Here is an 18,289-nt window from a genome sequence, read left to right on the forward strand (position 1 = left end):
CAGCTCACTGTCGTGACGCTGCATACGAGCGCGACGGATATGCGTGTCGCAATAAGCAGTCGACAAGCTGCGCTCTAGGTGACGCAAGTGAAAAACCACTCCTCTTAATTGTGCCGGTCGATTATATATAATTCGGGGGACATCACGTGGTAAGGGAGCTTGGCACACATAAATGTCGCCCACCTATCAGTACTAACGTCACGTGCCAAACACAGGCAAGCGGTAACAGCACACTTACTATGTTAACAAGAAGTCTAAAGCGTGCGTTGTTCGTAAATAATTCAACAAATGGTAGTAATTGATAACTTACCCTGAATGCCATTGGTGCCAAGGTGTCGTGAGGTAGCGTGCGCCTTCCTGTGTACTCTCGCAAGTTAAAATGCAATTCACCTTCTCTAATCTGCTTACAATGCAATGCCTTTTTATGCAACTGGCATCCTTAGCAAGGTGAACAGTGTGCAGCTAGCTAACTTTCCTGCAATGCGTGGCGGAAAAAAAAGGGTAAGGTTTGCGAAGATAAACAGAGAACAGCGTTGAAGCGGTTAATTCAAAATAAAAGTAGGTGTCTGACAAATAAAATAAAAGGTTCGCCGGTAATCAAGAAATGAAAAGTGCTACTTCAAGGAACAAATTATGATGAAGCATTCTCTAGCTGTCACTGTAAAAAAAGAATTCTTCGCAAATCATTTTTCTTACAAAACACTTAAGGGGTGTGCAGGAAGATTAAATATTAATGGTTTACAATGCTCGCAAATATAATAAAAAGCTGTAAGAAAAAAATGAACTAGAGTTTGTTTAAACGGGAACTCGAGAGATTTTTCAATGTGAACCGAGTGCCATAAAATTTTCATCACTTATTCTCTTCTGTGCTTTGATGATGTTTGTCATAATTTATTTTTTAGACGCTGATATAAAAAATATGTAGCCCATTCCGGATGAACGCCTTTAAATGCCGGGCAACTTACGTATGTGACGTTACGTTGCTACACTCTTTCTGTCCTGTTGAGCCCAGCAGATGGATGCAGCGGGTTCTCTCTTTTACGTAGCGATGACGATGCTACCATAGTTGCTCGGTTTTTGTAACGGCATAACGTGTCATAAAAAAACTAGTAGTGGATTTTCTCGGGTACTAGAAGCGGATTTTCACGCAACCTTAACAACTGGTTATATAAAATAAATGCGACTGTTCAACATTTGCCTGTGCGTACAACATGTGTACGTATTTTTAACTTCGTTTCGTAACAATTCACTAAATAAAAAAGTTACAACACAGTCACTTCCCCTCCGAATTATTCGCAAAACATATATTTTCAAGTGCGTAGGATCAGTCGTATTTTTTTTTCTTTACCTTCCACCTTTGTCTTCCTCACCATAGTCACCGCTTTTTCCTTTCTGTCACACATCAACGTCATGACGCGACAAATCCCATCTAATTCTGCCCTATTATCCCTGCCGTGAGCTTTAAGATTTGATCACTTAACAGTGAAGGCTGTTGGTGCCAAGGTGTCGGCAAAAGAGATTGTCTTCGTAAGGTGACGTACGCCTTCCCTTTCCTGATTGCACCGAAGCCTTGGGCCATTGGTGACTTGGCAAACCGCTTCCCAGCTTCTGGTCCTTGTGGGGGATCGCACTCCGGACACCGGACACTATGCGCATGGTGGGGAACTCCAAACACTTTCAAAGATTGACGGCGGTTACACGAGCACTGCGTGATGGGCATCATCTGGAAATATTGAGGATGGCTCCTTCCCTTACGGTTGTGGCTCAATTTCACATATCTATGAAAGGTGATAGTTGTGATTCAGAGGAGAAGGGTGGAGTAAAGAGCCTTCTTTCTTTCTGCGTGAAAACCTAGTGTACATTGGCGATAGTTGCTTACCGAGGAGTCGACTCGACATCTTTATATGTAACGCTACCAACCCTGGTGTTTTCGTGCCAAAGCAGCAAATGCACGTTTTTAAACCCGAAGCATTTCTTACGAACTTCGGCGACATTGAGCGTATCCCTCTGTTCATTTAACTGGCCCCTTACGTTTGGGTGCTCTTGAGGTCACTCTCCTAGCTTGGCGTGAATCAAATTTAGCATGGAAGTGTAAGATTCTTTGACGAATATGACGCACTGATCAAGACAAAAGTAATGTCCAAATCCCATCGCGTACATCGTCAAACGCTGCCCGCCAGGCAGGGGCACATACCTACGGGGGGTATGCGCCGCTGGCACGCAAATATGTGTCACAGGCGATTGACACTTAGTATCTACGTTGGAACGACGAGAGCACGCATAGGCAATTACTACGCGCCAGCGTTAAGCAATACCTAATATTGCTAGCGTTGACGCAACGAAGGAATAGAGTAATGCCAGTGTTAAAAAAAAGCTGACATAAGTAGTGCTGACCCCCCCCCCCCACTATATGCAAATATAAAGTTTCCGGGTCGCAGGAAGAATAGAACTCAAGCATTTTCCGTGGCAGTCAAGCCTTTTACCACAGAGCTACGCCAGGTCTCGGAACTACTTTTGAAATAGACGCTAATCTTCGTGAAACACCAGCAGTGGTTGCAGTGCTGCCTACCGAAATTTATAAAGTTTACCTATGCACTCTTCTGATACAAACATCACGTTGGGTTAACCTCGTGGTTAGGTTCCTTGCGCTGAAGTCAATATATGTAGCAGTGTTCAGGACCAGCAACTTCGCGAGCGTATTAGCTTCTGGTGTATCGTATCGCGCCTCACTCGTGCGTTACGCACGATAAGCTCAACGGGCTTCGCCCGATCTTGATGCTATCGCGTGTTGATCAAAGGGGCGTTGCCCAGAGTGTATTATAAATGTGATGGACTGAATAAACGGGGCAGCGCTAGCTGCCTGACGCAAGCACCTGCTGTCACGCGAATCCCTGGTCCCGTACATGGTGTCAGAAGCATCTAGGCCGTACCCCCAACCGCCCATCTGAGGGATGCCAGCATAGAATTAGTGAAGTTTCCAGAGCCGCTGCGGTTGGAAGGTAATATAGGCAAGCGATGGGTACTTTTTAAGCAACGCTTCGAGCTCTTTTTGACAGCGACAGAGCCTACGAAAGCACGACGTGCTTCGACGAAAACTGCGCTGCTGTTGAGCATCGCTGGAGAAGAAGCCATAAAGGTGTACAACACCTTCAGTTTCACTGAAGACCAGGACATGAATGACTACGACGTGGTTATCAAAAAGTTCGATGACTATTGTGTGTCTCAAGTCAATGAGGTACATCAGCGTTATCTGTTCCGTACCCGAAAGCAAGAACCAGGTGAGCCTTTTGAACATTTTTTTACGAGACTTGAAGACGAAGGCAGGAGCATGCAATTTTAGAAAGCAAGCAGATTCAATTGTAAGAGACCGAATTGTTTTTGGCACAAATGAAGCTAAGACTCGCGAGAAGCTTTTGTCCGACAACAAGTTAACGTTACAAAAGGCCGAAGAAGTATGCAAGGCAGCTGAGATAACGGCAGCAAACCAAGAAATCTGGACGCGAGAGCAGAAACCAGTAGATACCGTGCACAAGACAAGTGGCAGTTCACAGGCTAAGCAGCAGAAGAGCGGTGAATGCCGATAGTGTGGTCGGGCGCACGCACCGCGCAAATGCCCATCGTACGGACAGATTTGCCGCGCGTGTCATAAGAAAACTCGCTTTGCCGTATGCTGCAAAACAAAGCCGCAAGTAGGTGAACTGCAAGGAAGCGATGATCTTGAAATTCTCACGATTGGTAGTAAGAACAGTCGATCAGACTGGATAGTCACGGCAACAGTGGGAGGAAAGCTTATTGCTTTGAAAGTGTACACTGGTTCTCGGGCTAATTTGCTCCCAGCTGCTTTGTACGCAAGCATGAGTCCAAAACCACTGTTCAGCAGTGGCTTCTTACGCTCCTACGGTGGAAACGACATCAAACATATCGGTATAGTGAGGCAAGAAGTGACATTGCATGACCCTACTTCCGTTCAGGACTTCATTGTCCGCGAGGGAACTCAAGTGATTCTCGGTCTGCAGGCATGCGAGACGCTCGGAATAATTGCGCGACAGGTGGACACCGTTTCGCGAACCAGTTCCGAAGCAGTAGCGAAAGACTTTTGCCATCTTTTTTCTAGCACAGGTTGTCTCCAACGCCACTACCGCATGGTCCTACGTGAAAGAGCGCTCCCAGTCGTCCAGACAGCCCGTCGAGTACCGCTGGCCTTGAGGGAGCCGCTTCGAAAGGAGCTGGATCGCATGAAGCCGGAAGGCATAATTGTCAAGGTCACGGAACCTACAGAATGGGTGAGCCCGCTCGTCATAGTGCGCAAGAAGGATGAGAAACTGCGAGTGTGCATGGATCCGCGTAAAATTAACGAGGCCATAAAGCGGGAACACTTCGAAATGCCAAGGAGAGAAGATATCGAGTCGGAGCTCGCAGGGGCTAAGGTTTTCACGCGACTAGACGCCAATTAAGGATTCTACCAAATTTCACTGCATGACGAAACGTCGAAAATCTGCACTGTCGTGACGCCTTTCGGTCGTTACCATTTTTTGCGATTGCCTCTTGGCATATCAGCAGCCTCTGAGGTCTTTAAGAAAGCCCTTACCGACATCTTTGAGGCTTTTCCTGGAATTAAAGTCTGTCGGTGACATACTTATCTGGGGATAATCAAGGCAAGAGCATGACCAACGACTGAGGCAGGTGCTGAAGGCGACAGAAAAAGCAGGACTAAATTTAACCCAGCTAAATGCATCGTTGGCTGCAAACAGGTAAGCTTCCTAGGCGATGTAGTTTCTGTGGAAGGCATCAGGCCAAATCCTTCACTCATTCAGGCAATGCTGCAGATTCCTGAGCCACGCGACAAGCAAGCAGCACAACGAATGCTAGGGGTTGTGAACTACTACGTAATATTCCCACACTAGCTGAGAGGACGAAGCTACTGCGCAGCATAATGAAGAAATATGCGGTGTTCGAATGGACTCCCAATCACGCACAGGAATGGCGTCAAATATGCCACAGCTTGAGTAGCCAACCGTTGCTGGCGGTGTTTGATCCGGCAAGAGAAACGAAGATTTCATGTGACGCGTCACGCAGCGGTGTAGGTGCCGCGCTGTTGCAGAAGTACAACGGCTCGTGGAAGCCTGTGGCGTACGGGTCAAGAACGCTGTCCGAAGCAGAAACACGCTATTCCCAAATAGAAAAAGTTCTTGCCATTGCATACGGTTGCGAGAAGTTCGACCATTTTGTGTACGGCCGAACGGTCATTATTGAAACGGACCACCACCCTTTGATTGCCATATCAAAGAAAGCGATCAGCGACATGCCACCCAGGCTGCAACCTTTTTTTATGCGATTGCTTAGATATACCTTTGAACTGCATTTCGTTCTAGGGAAGCAGCTCATGCTCGCAGATTTGCTGTCGAGAGCACCCAGCAGTGAAGGCAGGGATGACGTCAGCACGGATGACGCAGAAGTGCATGCCGTAAGTACGGTATCCTCATTTATCAGCGAGAGAACATGGAAGCGTCTGGCCAAGGAAACTGCCAAAGACAGCTATCTCAAAGTAGTGCTGCAGAAGTTGACCACGGGTGAATCAATAGAGGGCCTGCTGAAGCCTTTTCAACCCGAGCTCTCTTCCATTAAAGGAGTCTTGTTTAAGGGGCTCAAGGTCGTAATTCCGAACGGCATGAAAAGTGAGACGTTGCATAGGATCCATGAAAAGCACTTGGGAATCGCCAAATGTAAAGCTAGGGCTCATCGCCTCGTTTTCTGGCCTGGCATGAACTCTGAATTTAAAGCATTCACTCAGAGGTGTGCAACATGTAAAAAATACGCGTACAGCCAGCCGAAGAAACCACTTCTGATGCGGTCCGTGCCTGACCAATCCTGGTATGACGACGGCATAGACCTCTTTTGCTATGGCGGGAAGTCCTACCTGTGTCTGTACGACGCATTATCAAACTTCTCGGAAGTCGAATGCCTCCGAGACACCACTGCGAGGACCGTCGTCAACGCCACTAGTGCTATTTTTGCACGTTATGGCATACCTATGGAGGTGCTATCAGACAATGGCCCTCAATTTTCGAGCAGTGCAGTCGCTTCATTTGCGTGCACTTACGATTTCAAGCACATCACCTCAAGTCCAGGGTTCCCGCGTTCTAATGGACTATCTGAAAAGGGGGTGCAGGTAGTGAAGAGACTTTTTAAGAAGGCTACCGAGGCTAAACAGGATTTTTCGTTGGCTCTTTTGTCCTACAGGACCTCTCCTTTGGATTGTGGACTGACACCTGCAGAGATCCTCCAGGGCCGCCGGCTGCGGACGCAGCTACCCGACTACCAGTGTGGCCCTTCCCACCGAGTCGTCCAGCATCGTCAGTCTCGACCGTCCACATAGCCACTAGCCCAACTCCATGAAGGCGACTTTGTGCGAGTCCAGAGCGGTTCGTGGGCCACCAAAGCACGGGTTCTGAAGCCGTAAACATATCGAAGGTCTTACCACGTGATCACACAGGAAGGGCGCTGCCTCCGGCGCAACCGCAAGCACTTGCTACCGACTGGAGAATCCTTCCAGCAGGACTCTGTTCACAACGGGAGCAACGTAGAGCCAAGCACCTCGACAGCTGCGCAGCACGTCGAAGACACAGCGCCAATTAATGACCCAACTACCACGGGCACACAGAGTAGTCCAACGCCAGCACCCAGAAGGTCGCTGAGAACGCAAAGACCACCACCACGACGACTAGAATATGACCAAGACTTTGAACAAATTACTTGAACTCTCCCTTTGTTTCTATATGTTCTTCACTTGTTACAAAGTGCCACCTGAAGCTATCGTGTTTTTCCGCATATGTAAATACCTGTACAGTTTCTTTGTTTTCCTAAGGAAAAAGGATATACCGTATCATGCCTCACTCGTGCGCTACGCACCATAAGCTCAAGGGGCTTCGCCCGATCTTGATGCTATCGCGTGCTGATCAAAGGGGCGTTGCCCACAGTGTATTTTAAATGTGAAGGACTGAATAAACGGGGCAGCACTAGCTGCCTGACGCACGCACCTGCTGTCACGCTGATCCCTGGTCCTATACAGCTAAGACATATGTTCCTGTTGACATCGTTGCACGAGTGCAAAAAACTGGTTATATAAACATATGCAACTCTTCAACATATTTTGTGCGTGCAACATTTGTACACATATTTAGCGTCATTTCATGACGTGTGGCTCGTAAAAAATTACATGGTCACCTGCCCTGCGCCTGCTTTGCATAAAATCAATTCCCAGATACGTGGCATGTGCTGAATTTTTTTTTCCATTGTGCAAGGAACTTTGCATATGCACTTTATAAAACTTACAGTTGCAGGACACTTGCAAGTTTTAATTAGCAACCAGAACTCATATGCACTTTATGCCGACTCAGAGTAAAATGTGTGAATTTTTTTTGGGTTCATGAGTGTATTATATTTTGCAGTATATCATTGAAATGCAAAAAGAAGATCTTAGCGATGCGCAGAAGAGAGGCTGCCATGACTTCAATACAATTTTAAATTTTGCTGAAATATTTCACAAAAGCGTTACAGGTGTAATTAGCCGAAAATATACACAAATCCGTTGAAAGATGCGATCCTGAAAGAATCTCTCGAAACTCGCTCTAGAATATTGGACAGTGCTTCGTTTACGCTCAAGGCATATATGGCTGTAACAGGTCGGGCCGGCCCGGACCCCGCCGATACCTTTCGCGACAGGCAAGGTATGGGTCATACTTAAGGACGTAAGGCGGCGCTCGGCCGGGCCGGAGCATGTACTTTTCGGACCGGGCCCGACCGGGTCATGACGATCAACCCGTCAAGTGCTTTACTCCAGTCATCAATGGAAAGAGGGAAAAATTGAACTTGAACGTATCTGTTCATGTGTACTAAGAACGCCCGTTTAGGCTGAAAAAATTGAGGGTTAAATATCATGTACTTCTTGTTATTTGACAGTTCAACTGTAGAAGAAACGATGCTTTGCAAGACTTTTAATCACTCTCTTTGGTTGACGGGAATAGAGATGAGTTCATTGCGATAAAGATGCAGTAGACGACGGTGACAAATTGCTGTCATAACTATGACAAGAATCCTATTGCATTTTAGGGACTGCATTCAGTCTTTAGTTTACGAGGGAGCAGCGTTCCTTTTGTAAACGCACCACGACATTCAACAAAGGCACCGACTCACGCAAAAACTACTGCTGAGTTACGCAAATTAGGCAGAATTTACTGCTTTCCTGTCACGTTACTCAGCTGCATACTGCTTTTCACTTCAAGTCCACCGCCAAAAGCGAAGGAAAGCGCGCAACGACGACAACATTATGTGAATTTGTGAAGTGAGTGTGATCATGATTCGAAAGTATGTTGTTGTTTGAATAAACATTCTTGCAAATAGCGTCGGTCGCTTCTTCATTTGTCCGTGTTTTTTTTATGCACTAGAGAACTACAATGAGGAAAAGAGACCCGAATTTCACAGCTGACCTGCTACGCCATCTGTCGTAGAAAGTAATTTGTCATTATGATAAACCAGCCCATGCCCTATTCATCTTTTTTTCGTTTCCAAAGCAAGTGCGCTAATTTTTCCGGTGCAAGATGCAACATTGCTTCTGTGTGACAGATGAGGTGAAAAGAGAGTGAAAAACAGAGGTGTGGAGAAAGAAAAACACTCTCGGTGAGGAGAGATCCGAGACCGCCTATGCACGATCTGAAAGCGAGCGTTTCAATTCAATTCAAAGGAATTCGATGCCGAGAGCTGATAACATTTTTTTGCTCGTATCGCGGTCCAACGTAGAAATTGCCCTAAATTATTAGCATTCAACTGCAGGGTGAATAAATTCAGGGCATTTTTCAGTTATACAACAGGCAGTAAGGATGAGCTCCTGAACAATGCAAATACTATTCTGGCTGGCTTTGTATTTTTTTATATATCTATTGACTATGTTACCACCCTAATGAAGTGAGATGATGAGGGAAATCGAAGAGTTCCTTCCAAAAGAAACTAAACGCCGGAACGTCGTTCCTTGGAACGTCTCGGGACACTGCCTGAAGTAATTTAGCCCCATGCTTCACATTTTTAGAATCTCGTACGACTCATAACTATAGTCTGTAAAGGATTTTGAAATTAGCGATGTTGTGAACTGAATGTTTTAGAACTGTGTTGATAACGTGACTACCACCGCATATTTAGAATTAACTCTACGTTTCACAAAAATAAAACTAAGCACAGTACACTTATTTTGGCTAACTTCATGTCATCGTGTGAGTAAAGCAACAGTTTTAGTGTCAAAGCTGTCCCACTCGAACTGCGCAGATGTATGCTATCCAACCATTCACCTAAAATTTTACTCGGTCTCCAGGCTTTTGAGCACCATAGTACTTAAGGTGCCAAATCAGCGAGTAACCGTAATTAACGGTTAAGTAAGGTTCAAGCAGTGGTTAGACGATAGTAGTGATGACATGGTAATACGTAGGGGTCGATGTTCCCTTTTACACACATTGACAATACAAAACAAGTGTTTCAAAAATTTTTTTAATCACTGAGGACTTTCTTTGCCTGGCGCCAACTTTCCACGGTCCACAACGCTTCATCTACGCGCTGTAGTTCTGCGAAGAGACCCCCGCACACCGGCTTGTAGAGTTCTCGCTCTGGAGCACACAGCATGCTTTGGCCCAGCAGTTTGCTTTGCAACAGTGAATTGACCCTACGAAGGCAGAGAAAAAAGATGGAGAAAGGTTCACATATTTTTTGCGCTCTTTAAGGTTGCCTAGTTGACATATATGTGAACTTGATATATATCCAGAGAGTGAGTGGTTAGGAGTGGCGCGCTCTGGCGTGTGAGGGCGCTCGCATCGCGGGAGCTTTGCGGAGCCTTCACTTGTGTCAAAAGAAAGTAGAACAGGGTAGATGCAATGCTTCGCCACTCCTGTTGCCATTCGCTCTCTTTCTTCCCTGCAACCCACTCTTCCATTCGCTCATTCGTACATACATATACGTGGAGTGAACCGCGCGCCTTACTCTTGAACGTTCATTGCCGGATGTATGTTTAAATAAATGGCTATGGTACAAAACCTTGTCTCGTCAATGTTTACGCCTATGAAATCACTAGGCCGTGTATTCCCTGTGCTAGAGATGCTCACGATTTCCTTTAGAGAGATCAGGACAATTTTTATCCTTCATGTTTTTTTTTGCATTTGCTGGTACACCGTTGTCCAGTTGATTAGACGCACTCTTACACAATAACGGGAGTGGTCACATCTTCTAACTGCATAGCTTTCACTGTTTCAGTACTCCTACATGGTGTCCATTCACCGTACAGTTAGGATGTGCTCGCTATTTTTTTTTTCTCCGGCATGGTGTCACAGCCTCGGCAAAAGCAACAAGTGGGGGTATTTGTAGAACATATAGCGCCCGATTGTGTGTCACTCAACGTGAGGCCAGCATGGACTCCGTTACAATTGTTTGTCGTTATGGACGCCCCTCGTTTCACGAGTACTACAACCGACATATAGCTTTCACAGGTCGCATTTGTCATGCTCTCCAGCCAAAATATCAACAAAACTCAGCTCAGGTAAGTTGATTTTGCCAAATACGCGACTAAGTTTCTTTGTTTATGACAGTGTGCTTTAATTAGCAGTCTCAGCGGTTTAAGCAATATTTTCCTTGAATGAATTCCGCTCCATTTGTTTCACGGTCCGTCTTCCGTGGCCAGTCGAAGTCTAAATAGGTGGTGGGCTTCGAATAAACAAGAAGCCCCAGCACGGCGGGGAGCTAAATGATGTAGAAGGTTGTGCTGCTGTATAGACTTTGAAGTAAAAAGTATGTCATTGATGATATTGAATATCGCGCAAAGCTTTCAATCAGAAAGATATGCCTAGTATGAAACAGAACTCTTGGCTATAAGTTTGCGATAACTTCTGTTCTCGTATCGCGAATCTGTAGTTTTATACCCTCAATTTCTCTTTCTGCAAAATAACCTAGGGTGAGTACTGGAAGATCGTGAGGGGACAACATGAACCCCGAGATTACATTTTTGCCGCGGTTGCGTGCCTTTTTTGTTGTTTGAGCAGTAGATATAGGTTCGTAGGTTATGTACCTGATAAGCATTGGTAGTAAACTTACCGTTTTGGAGCGAGCTCTAGTTCTTTTTTGCTGGCCAACCGGGGGTTAGCGGCGTAACAGTGGCCCTGGAAGTTAGACAATTGTAAAGAAAGCTTCATTAGTAAAATCGCGAAAAACATTGACCGGAAGTAATTTTGACTTCGCAGTCGAACCTAACAGAAAGAAGTACAAGAAATAAGGGGCCCTGAAGCTTCAAGTTTAATAGTTGAACGCGACAGTGATAATATGGTACTAGTGCGTACATGAAACACTTACTGCATGAAAGCTTTCCGAACTTCCTACTCACGACTACATGGCCTTAAGGGAGTAGGCACAGTCGCATGTCTGCCTTTTGTGGTGGGTGGCCGGATTTACGTCTCGAATCAATTTCGATAATCAGAGTTCTGACGCGCGCTGGCAACGGGCGCTTGTACCACGCATTATTACTGCAATATTTCATGCTGCATTGTAAAACATGTACACAGGACGCGTGTGTTTGTGAAGCGTGAAAGCTACTTTCACTGTATTTCTAACCAGAAGTTCATTTCACTGTATTCGCAAGTAGACGCATGGCTATGTGGTAGAACACCCGCTTGCCATGGAAACGACTCAGGTTTTTCCCTCTCGAACCGAAACAATCCTAGTTTAGCCCTATTCTGAACCATTTTTTTAGTTATTTCATTTGCATCCTTCTGGATTTTCCCATCGTGCATAAGACGATTATTTTTAGCTGACAACCACAGCAGAAATTTCGCGAAACAAACTGTTTAACGCTAGCATGTTAAAGATTCAAAAGATTGGCAGTTGCGCGCACTCCACAACAACAACAACAACAACAACAACAACAACAACAACAACAACAACAAATAATAATAATAATAATAATAATAATAATAATAATAATAATAATAATAATAATAATAATAATAATAATAATAATAATAATAATAATAATAATAATAATAATAATAATAATAATAATAATGGTAATAATAATAATAATTTAATAATGATATTATTATTATTATTATTATTATTATTATTATTATTATTATTATTATTATTATTATTATTATTATTATTATTATTATTAAGTTATCCCATATCAGTTGTAACCTGTCAGTTTTCGACCATATTTGATCATGCTGAAAAAAAGTCATGCAGGTATATGCGAATGGCAGTAGTAGTTGTGAGGCATTATATTTTGCAAAAAATTGTTGTGTTCCCTGAGGGCACTTGATATTTTGGGTACCCATGCGAAACAGTGTTACGCCAAATATTATATAATAATACTCGTATTAGTAATTATTAGGGAAAAATCTTTTCATCTATCTCGTGTCGTTACTCTTTCATGACTATGATGCTTTATTCATTTGTGCTTTCATTTTCTTTCTTTTTGCTTTAGCGGAAATTTAAATATAAAACGTGTCTAGCTCTTTTTATAAGAAGCACAAATCGCCAAAATATTGTGAAACCGTTAGAATCAACGGCGTTGTGACTCATACTGTGGCTTAATTATTGCATTGCAGTGGTCAAAGCAAAAATATGTTTTTCATAATATTGGATAGCCTATTTTGTCAGTAAAATAGGCAGAACGTTTCAATAGTGTAGAATTATCTTTAAGGGAAAAATAATTTCTAACTGAACAGCCACAAGGCAGTACGAAGCCCACCTTTGCTTCATAATCACTGCATAGCACGTCAGCGCGAGGTTCCAGCGGGGGCATTTCGGCAGTGAATAAAGCGTGTCGCAAAACTTCTTGTTGCTTGTAAATCTGCTGTAATACTGCTGTACTGAACGTCTAAAACAGGCAGTAGTGCTTGCTTTACAGATCCGTACCTTCCCCATAGGACCATTAAATGGCAGGTTATATTGCCACGTTCCTTTCCTCGAGTTTTGGTTATCACCCCCTCACACTATGATCAGCGCTAACCACGCCTACAGTGTTAGAGAAGCTTGGAGTCTTTAGAAGATTGTTTTCCTAAAATTACGCCCACTTTGTGAAGCTTTCAGATTATTCTGGAACCTACGTCACCGCCAGCGATAACGCTAGAATGTCTGATAGCAAGTGTATAAAGGGCGACACGCTTCGCCGCTTGTCAGTTGATCGACGGATGCTCAGTTTGCCGCTAGTGGTGCAAGTGTAAGTTTTGCTGTAATCTGATTTTCGTTTTGCATGGCCACAAGTTTTGCCCAAATAAACATTTTTATCTTCAACGTGAAGTGTGGCACCTTCGTCAACGTCACTACTCCGTGGTAATATTTAACCACTTAGTCCGTCGCGGCAAAATTATAATACAGTAGATGGCCTGCAATACAGAAATGAGGCATTGTGTTTGGCTTTTGGTGATTTTTAAATATGGTAATTGTAAAAATTACTGGCATATTTAAAAGGTCTTTCGTCTAGGCTGTTTAAGGATTTTAGAGGTAGAGGCCGACATGGGATCACTAACCACAGGTGTGAATTATGACATTCTGTATTCTAGAAACGTGAGAGATGATTGAACATTGTGCCAATAAATGATACTTTAGTCACCATTTCTGGAGGGGTTTGAACATTTTATTCCTCCTCCTAATGGTGCGAAGTGCTGAGAACGTTTCAGCTTGAGCCCTTCTGCTAATGGTGACGTGCTTTCAATATTTTGCACCCTATAGGGTGCAAAATTTTATGGTTTTATACGACCATAAAATATGGTATAAACGTTTAAATAATAACCAAAAATGGCCAACTAATTGTAATGTATGGACAAAATAGCAAACCCTATCCAGCATGTACACATAGAGCACCTTTCATCATGCCCACCAGCGGTAATTGATCATTCATCGGCCTATCGTTGAAACGTATGTTATTATAAGACCATGTGTATTAATTTTCAGAAGCTGCACACAATTCAGCAATACGCCCTGGACTAAGAAGTAGTTACATATGAACTGCCCTTTGCTGGTCCAAGAAAGAAGATACGGTTCCGTAAATAAAGCACTGTTGCCTCTCTTTTTGACGTTAAATACAGTGGTACTGCTGAAACGAGTGACAAAATGGACAAGATGGAAGAGAACACGGAAAATTCCAGTATAACAACTGACGTTTTTTTAGAAAACAACTCATAAGAAGGAAAAACGAAAACACCTGGTTATGATTAAGTGTTAGTGGTTACATAATCGATCTTTAGTTTATGAATGTTCACCGATGCCCTCGCCACACATGTCAACGGACTTATGTCCAGACCTAATACGAATTGTTTGGCGTGACACACTTCCCTTCGGGCGTACAAAGTTTGAAGCACCTTGAAAGCAACAAAACATTTTTTGGGGAAACATAACGTAACAGTAACTACTTTTTAGGTGCATGTATACTTGCCTAATGTTTTCAGCCTGATCGGAGATAGTGTAAAGTTGGTTGGGTACACTTCATATAAATGACCACAATTTATAATAATAATAATAATAATAATAATAATAATAATAATAATAATAATAATAATAATAATAATAATAATAATAATAATAATATAAAACAATGATAATAATCATGATAATAATCTTTACTGTCATCTAGAGTTGTACGAAAGAAATAACAGCTAGGCCTGTCAAAGCCAGACGGTGGCTTGAAGGACTTGGGCCGGTAATCGACAAAGGAGAGATGACATAAATATTGAAAAGCTTTTCATGCAAAGAATCAAAGAAAGAATACATGTAAGTCATTTACGCTACATATAAATACAATAACAATCAAGAATCAAATTAGCGGAAGCAATACTACCTAAACAGCAGAAATCTGAAGATAAGTATTGAAAACTTCAAATTTTACCCGTAATGCGATAACCAAGCAAGGAAACGTAATAAAACGTGCCAAGGGCAAGAAAACGTAGTAAACTATTTGTTTTACTACGTTTCCTTGCCCTTGGATTCGTACGGAATTGGTGCTTTACCACACGCACGTGGCCTCTACGCCCACATAGACGCTGTGTACAATTATTGCACACAGGTTTTGTTTAGGAAGTGAAGCCTAGCATGAGATAGGACACGAAGCAGTTGGTTTACCAATAGCGGCCCTCGTTGTACGATTACTGCTGTTGACCTAGCTTATGCAAGTGACTTTCTGGTTTTTATAGGGCACTCCAACTGGAACACGAACGAAATGGTTTCACCGTAGGCAAAAAGGTTCTCACCAAATACGAGACCGCGTTGTTCTATATCGTCGCGAGAGGAAACACCAAAAGGCGGCGAGACGCAGCGAACCTGAGCACCCCACAACTTCTTCCCCCTCAGCCTCGACTGCCACTAGCGCATGGCATTACCCTCTCCCTACGAAAAAAAAGTTCTTCAGCTTGATACGATTGTTTGAAACAAAAATGAAAGCCGATTCTTGAGATTCGCCAACCAGCACAGAGAGTGGTGATCACCTAATATTCGGAAAGGCCGTCCGTAAAAATATGGGCGGAACTTTTTAATGGCCAATCTAACGGCCAGGCATTATTTTTCAGCTCTTGAATAGTTCTTCCCGGCAGAAGACAACGAGCGGCTTGCATAGGCGATATCACGTTCGGCACCGCCTTGAAACTGCGCGAGGATGGCTCCGAGACCATGGTTGCTAGCATCAGTGTGCACTGCGGTATCTGCTTCTGCGTCAAAGTGACCAAAGATCGATAGTTTTTGAAGTAGCTGCTGTAGCTCACGGAAAGCGTCAGAATGTGTCGATCCCCAGAAAAAGGCGACGTCATCCTTGATCAGTTGTTGCAAATGTTCTGCGATTTTGGTATAATTTGGTACAAAACGGTGGTAATACACACAAACGCCTAAGAATCGGCGCAAATCTGGCTTCGTCTTCGGCATCGGGAACAGAGCAACTGCCTTGGCCTTTTCGGGGTCAAGACGCACACCTCTACTGCTCACAATATGGTCCAAAAATTTTAGCTTCTCGTATCCAAAGTGACACTTTTCCGTCTTCAGGGATAGGCCAGCAAGACGAATGGCATGAAGTACATCCTGCAGCGCTTGATGTGCTCTTCAAACGTCGTAGAATAAACAACTACGTCGTCCAAGTACACTAAACGCGAATGCCACTTCAGGTCAGCTAACACTGTATCATCATTCGTTGAAACGTAGCTGGAGCGGAAAAAAACCAAAAGGAAGAACCTTGAATTCGTAAAAGCCGCCAGGGGTTATAAACACCGTTTTTTCCCGGTCTCGTTCGTCAACTTCATTCTGCCAGTTTACGCTACGTAGATCCATCGAGAAAATGTAGGGGACATGTCACAGGTGATTAAAAAGTAGTCGATACTGGGAAGGGAATAAACGTCTGTCTTCGTAATGGAGTTCAACTTACGGTAATTTACACAAACTTGGAGCGGCAAATCTTTCTTCTTAACTAGTACAACAGGTGACGCCCACAGACCAGCTGAAGGTCGTATGACGTTGTCATCGAGCATTTGTTTGACTTGCTGACAAATAGCATCCTGTTCCTACTGCGATACGCGGTAAGCGTGTTGACGCACCGGTTGGACGGTTGGCTCAGTGATAATTCACTGTGGGGTTAGCGGAGTCTGCTGTACCCTCGATGTAGTGGCAAAACAGTCGCTCAAAGATGACAGCAAGCTGAGTAGTCTTTGCCACTTGAGTTGTGCCTTCTGTTGACTAACGCTCATGTGGTTCGTGAAGGCTACATCACACCTTTGATCTGTAGAGGGCGTCGTAATCGAAGTCCACATGCTCAGATCGTCGAGGGTTTCCCTGTGGACTATGGTGGTGTGCCTTGACAAATGCTTGCATTCACTACTGAAGTTGATCACTAAGATCGCAGTCTGCGCATTTCGGAGCTCTACGATACCATGAGCTATGGCGACCTCTCAATCGAGAAGTAAGACGACGTTACCTTCGGTGATGCCTGTGCCCCCTTGTTCGGCGGGTGGCATTCAACAAGCATGAAGACGCTGCTACGAAGCGGCAACGTTTCACAGTCGTCGACAACGCGTAACGCCCCACACCGATGTTCCTCCGCGTCAACCAAATCGGTATGAACACAGTTAGCAAAGGTTACGAACACATCTCACAGAATAATGGCCACTCTATTCTCTTGAAGAAAATTCATACCCAATATAACTGGTTGGTAAGAATTGGGTAGCAAAACGAAAGATGAGCACCTTGCCTAGCTCAGTGGTTGCAAGCACCTTGCCTAGCTCCATTATAACAACTGAAGTTGCTACGTAACTGTCGTCTACGTAACGACATATTTTGGTGACAATATTTTGGTCAAGCATGATCATCAGCAAACGGTCATGACATGCAAGGTATATGTCACTAAGGATTGGGGCGAGGCATGACCCGATGCAGACACCACTATTCTGTATGTTTTTACAATAATTAAAAGATACAAAAGTTCACTTGATATAAAAAAAGACAGAAGCTCCAAGCTGTTATGGACACCCGTGAGATTCTGGAAGGCTACAGCACCAAATGAGTCGATGGCATTGTCAACACACTGTAACAACTTCTCATTCGACAAAGAGTAATACAAATCCTTTATATCGACAGAAAGTGCTGGCTATTTGAACCTAGAACTGGAAAACCTCTTTTACCCTATGACTCTTCCCATTCCAAGTTAGTGAAGCGAAGCATCAGAAATATTTGTCTCATCAATCCTCTTAGGAAATCATGTCATCATGTCATGCAGCGCAGCTTTGCAGCTCAAGTTGAAAGGCTTTTGAGTGCTGGGTACCCAGATATCCTACTGGCATCTATAGCTGAAAACCTATCAAAACCGATAAAGAGAGGCTGCAACTCAGAGACTCAGCCGGAATCTAACGACCAAAAAAGACCCGTAGTTTTACCCTACGTGCATGACATTTCCCACCGGCTAAAAAAGATAGGGGAGAAAAGCAGTGTCAAAATGATGTTTTCAGCACCGGACAAGTTACAGCGGCTTTGCAAAGCACTCAATCCTCTCAAATCACGTACCACTGTTTGCTCAACCAAGCACAAAACTCGGTTTGCGCCGTGTGAAGCGGGGGTTGTTTACTCGATTCCACTCTCATGTGATAAGAGGTATATCGGCCAAACGGGGCGCTGCTTTATAGAAAGGCGAAAAGAACACCATTATAATGTTCACAAAGCAATACAGGGCCACATTAGAATTCACTGCCTCGATTGTGGATGTTCCCCCATGTTTGATCAATGCGAAGTGATAAAA

The 18,289-nt window shown here is 43.9% G+C and overlaps 1 protein-coding gene across 1 annotated transcript in view; it reads right to left on the reverse strand.

Annotated features, from left to right (window-relative positions):
* Window positions 1–9,518: 9,518 nt before the first annotated feature.
* LOC119168750 (uncharacterized) overlaps window positions 9,519–18,289 on the reverse strand; it is a 288,336-nt gene continuing 279,565 nt past the window's right edge. Inside the window, exons 21-22 of the mRNA XM_037420141.2 lie at window positions 11,125–11,189; window positions 9,519–9,706 (exon numbers count right to left, since the gene is read on the reverse strand). Coding sequence (XP_037276038.2) covers window positions 9,535–9,706; window positions 11,125–11,189 — 237 coding nt within the window. The 3' untranslated portion in view covers window positions 9,519–9,534. The remainder of the gene's footprint in view (window positions 9,707–11,124; window positions 11,190–18,289) is intronic.

Source organism: Rhipicephalus microplus, chromosome 3 (genome assembly GCF_043290135.1).
Source record: "Rhipicephalus microplus isolate Deutch F79 chromosome 3, USDA_Rmic, whole genome shotgun sequence".
NCBI classification, from domain to species: domain Eukaryota; kingdom Metazoa; phylum Arthropoda; class Arachnida; order Ixodida; family Ixodidae; genus Rhipicephalus; species Rhipicephalus microplus.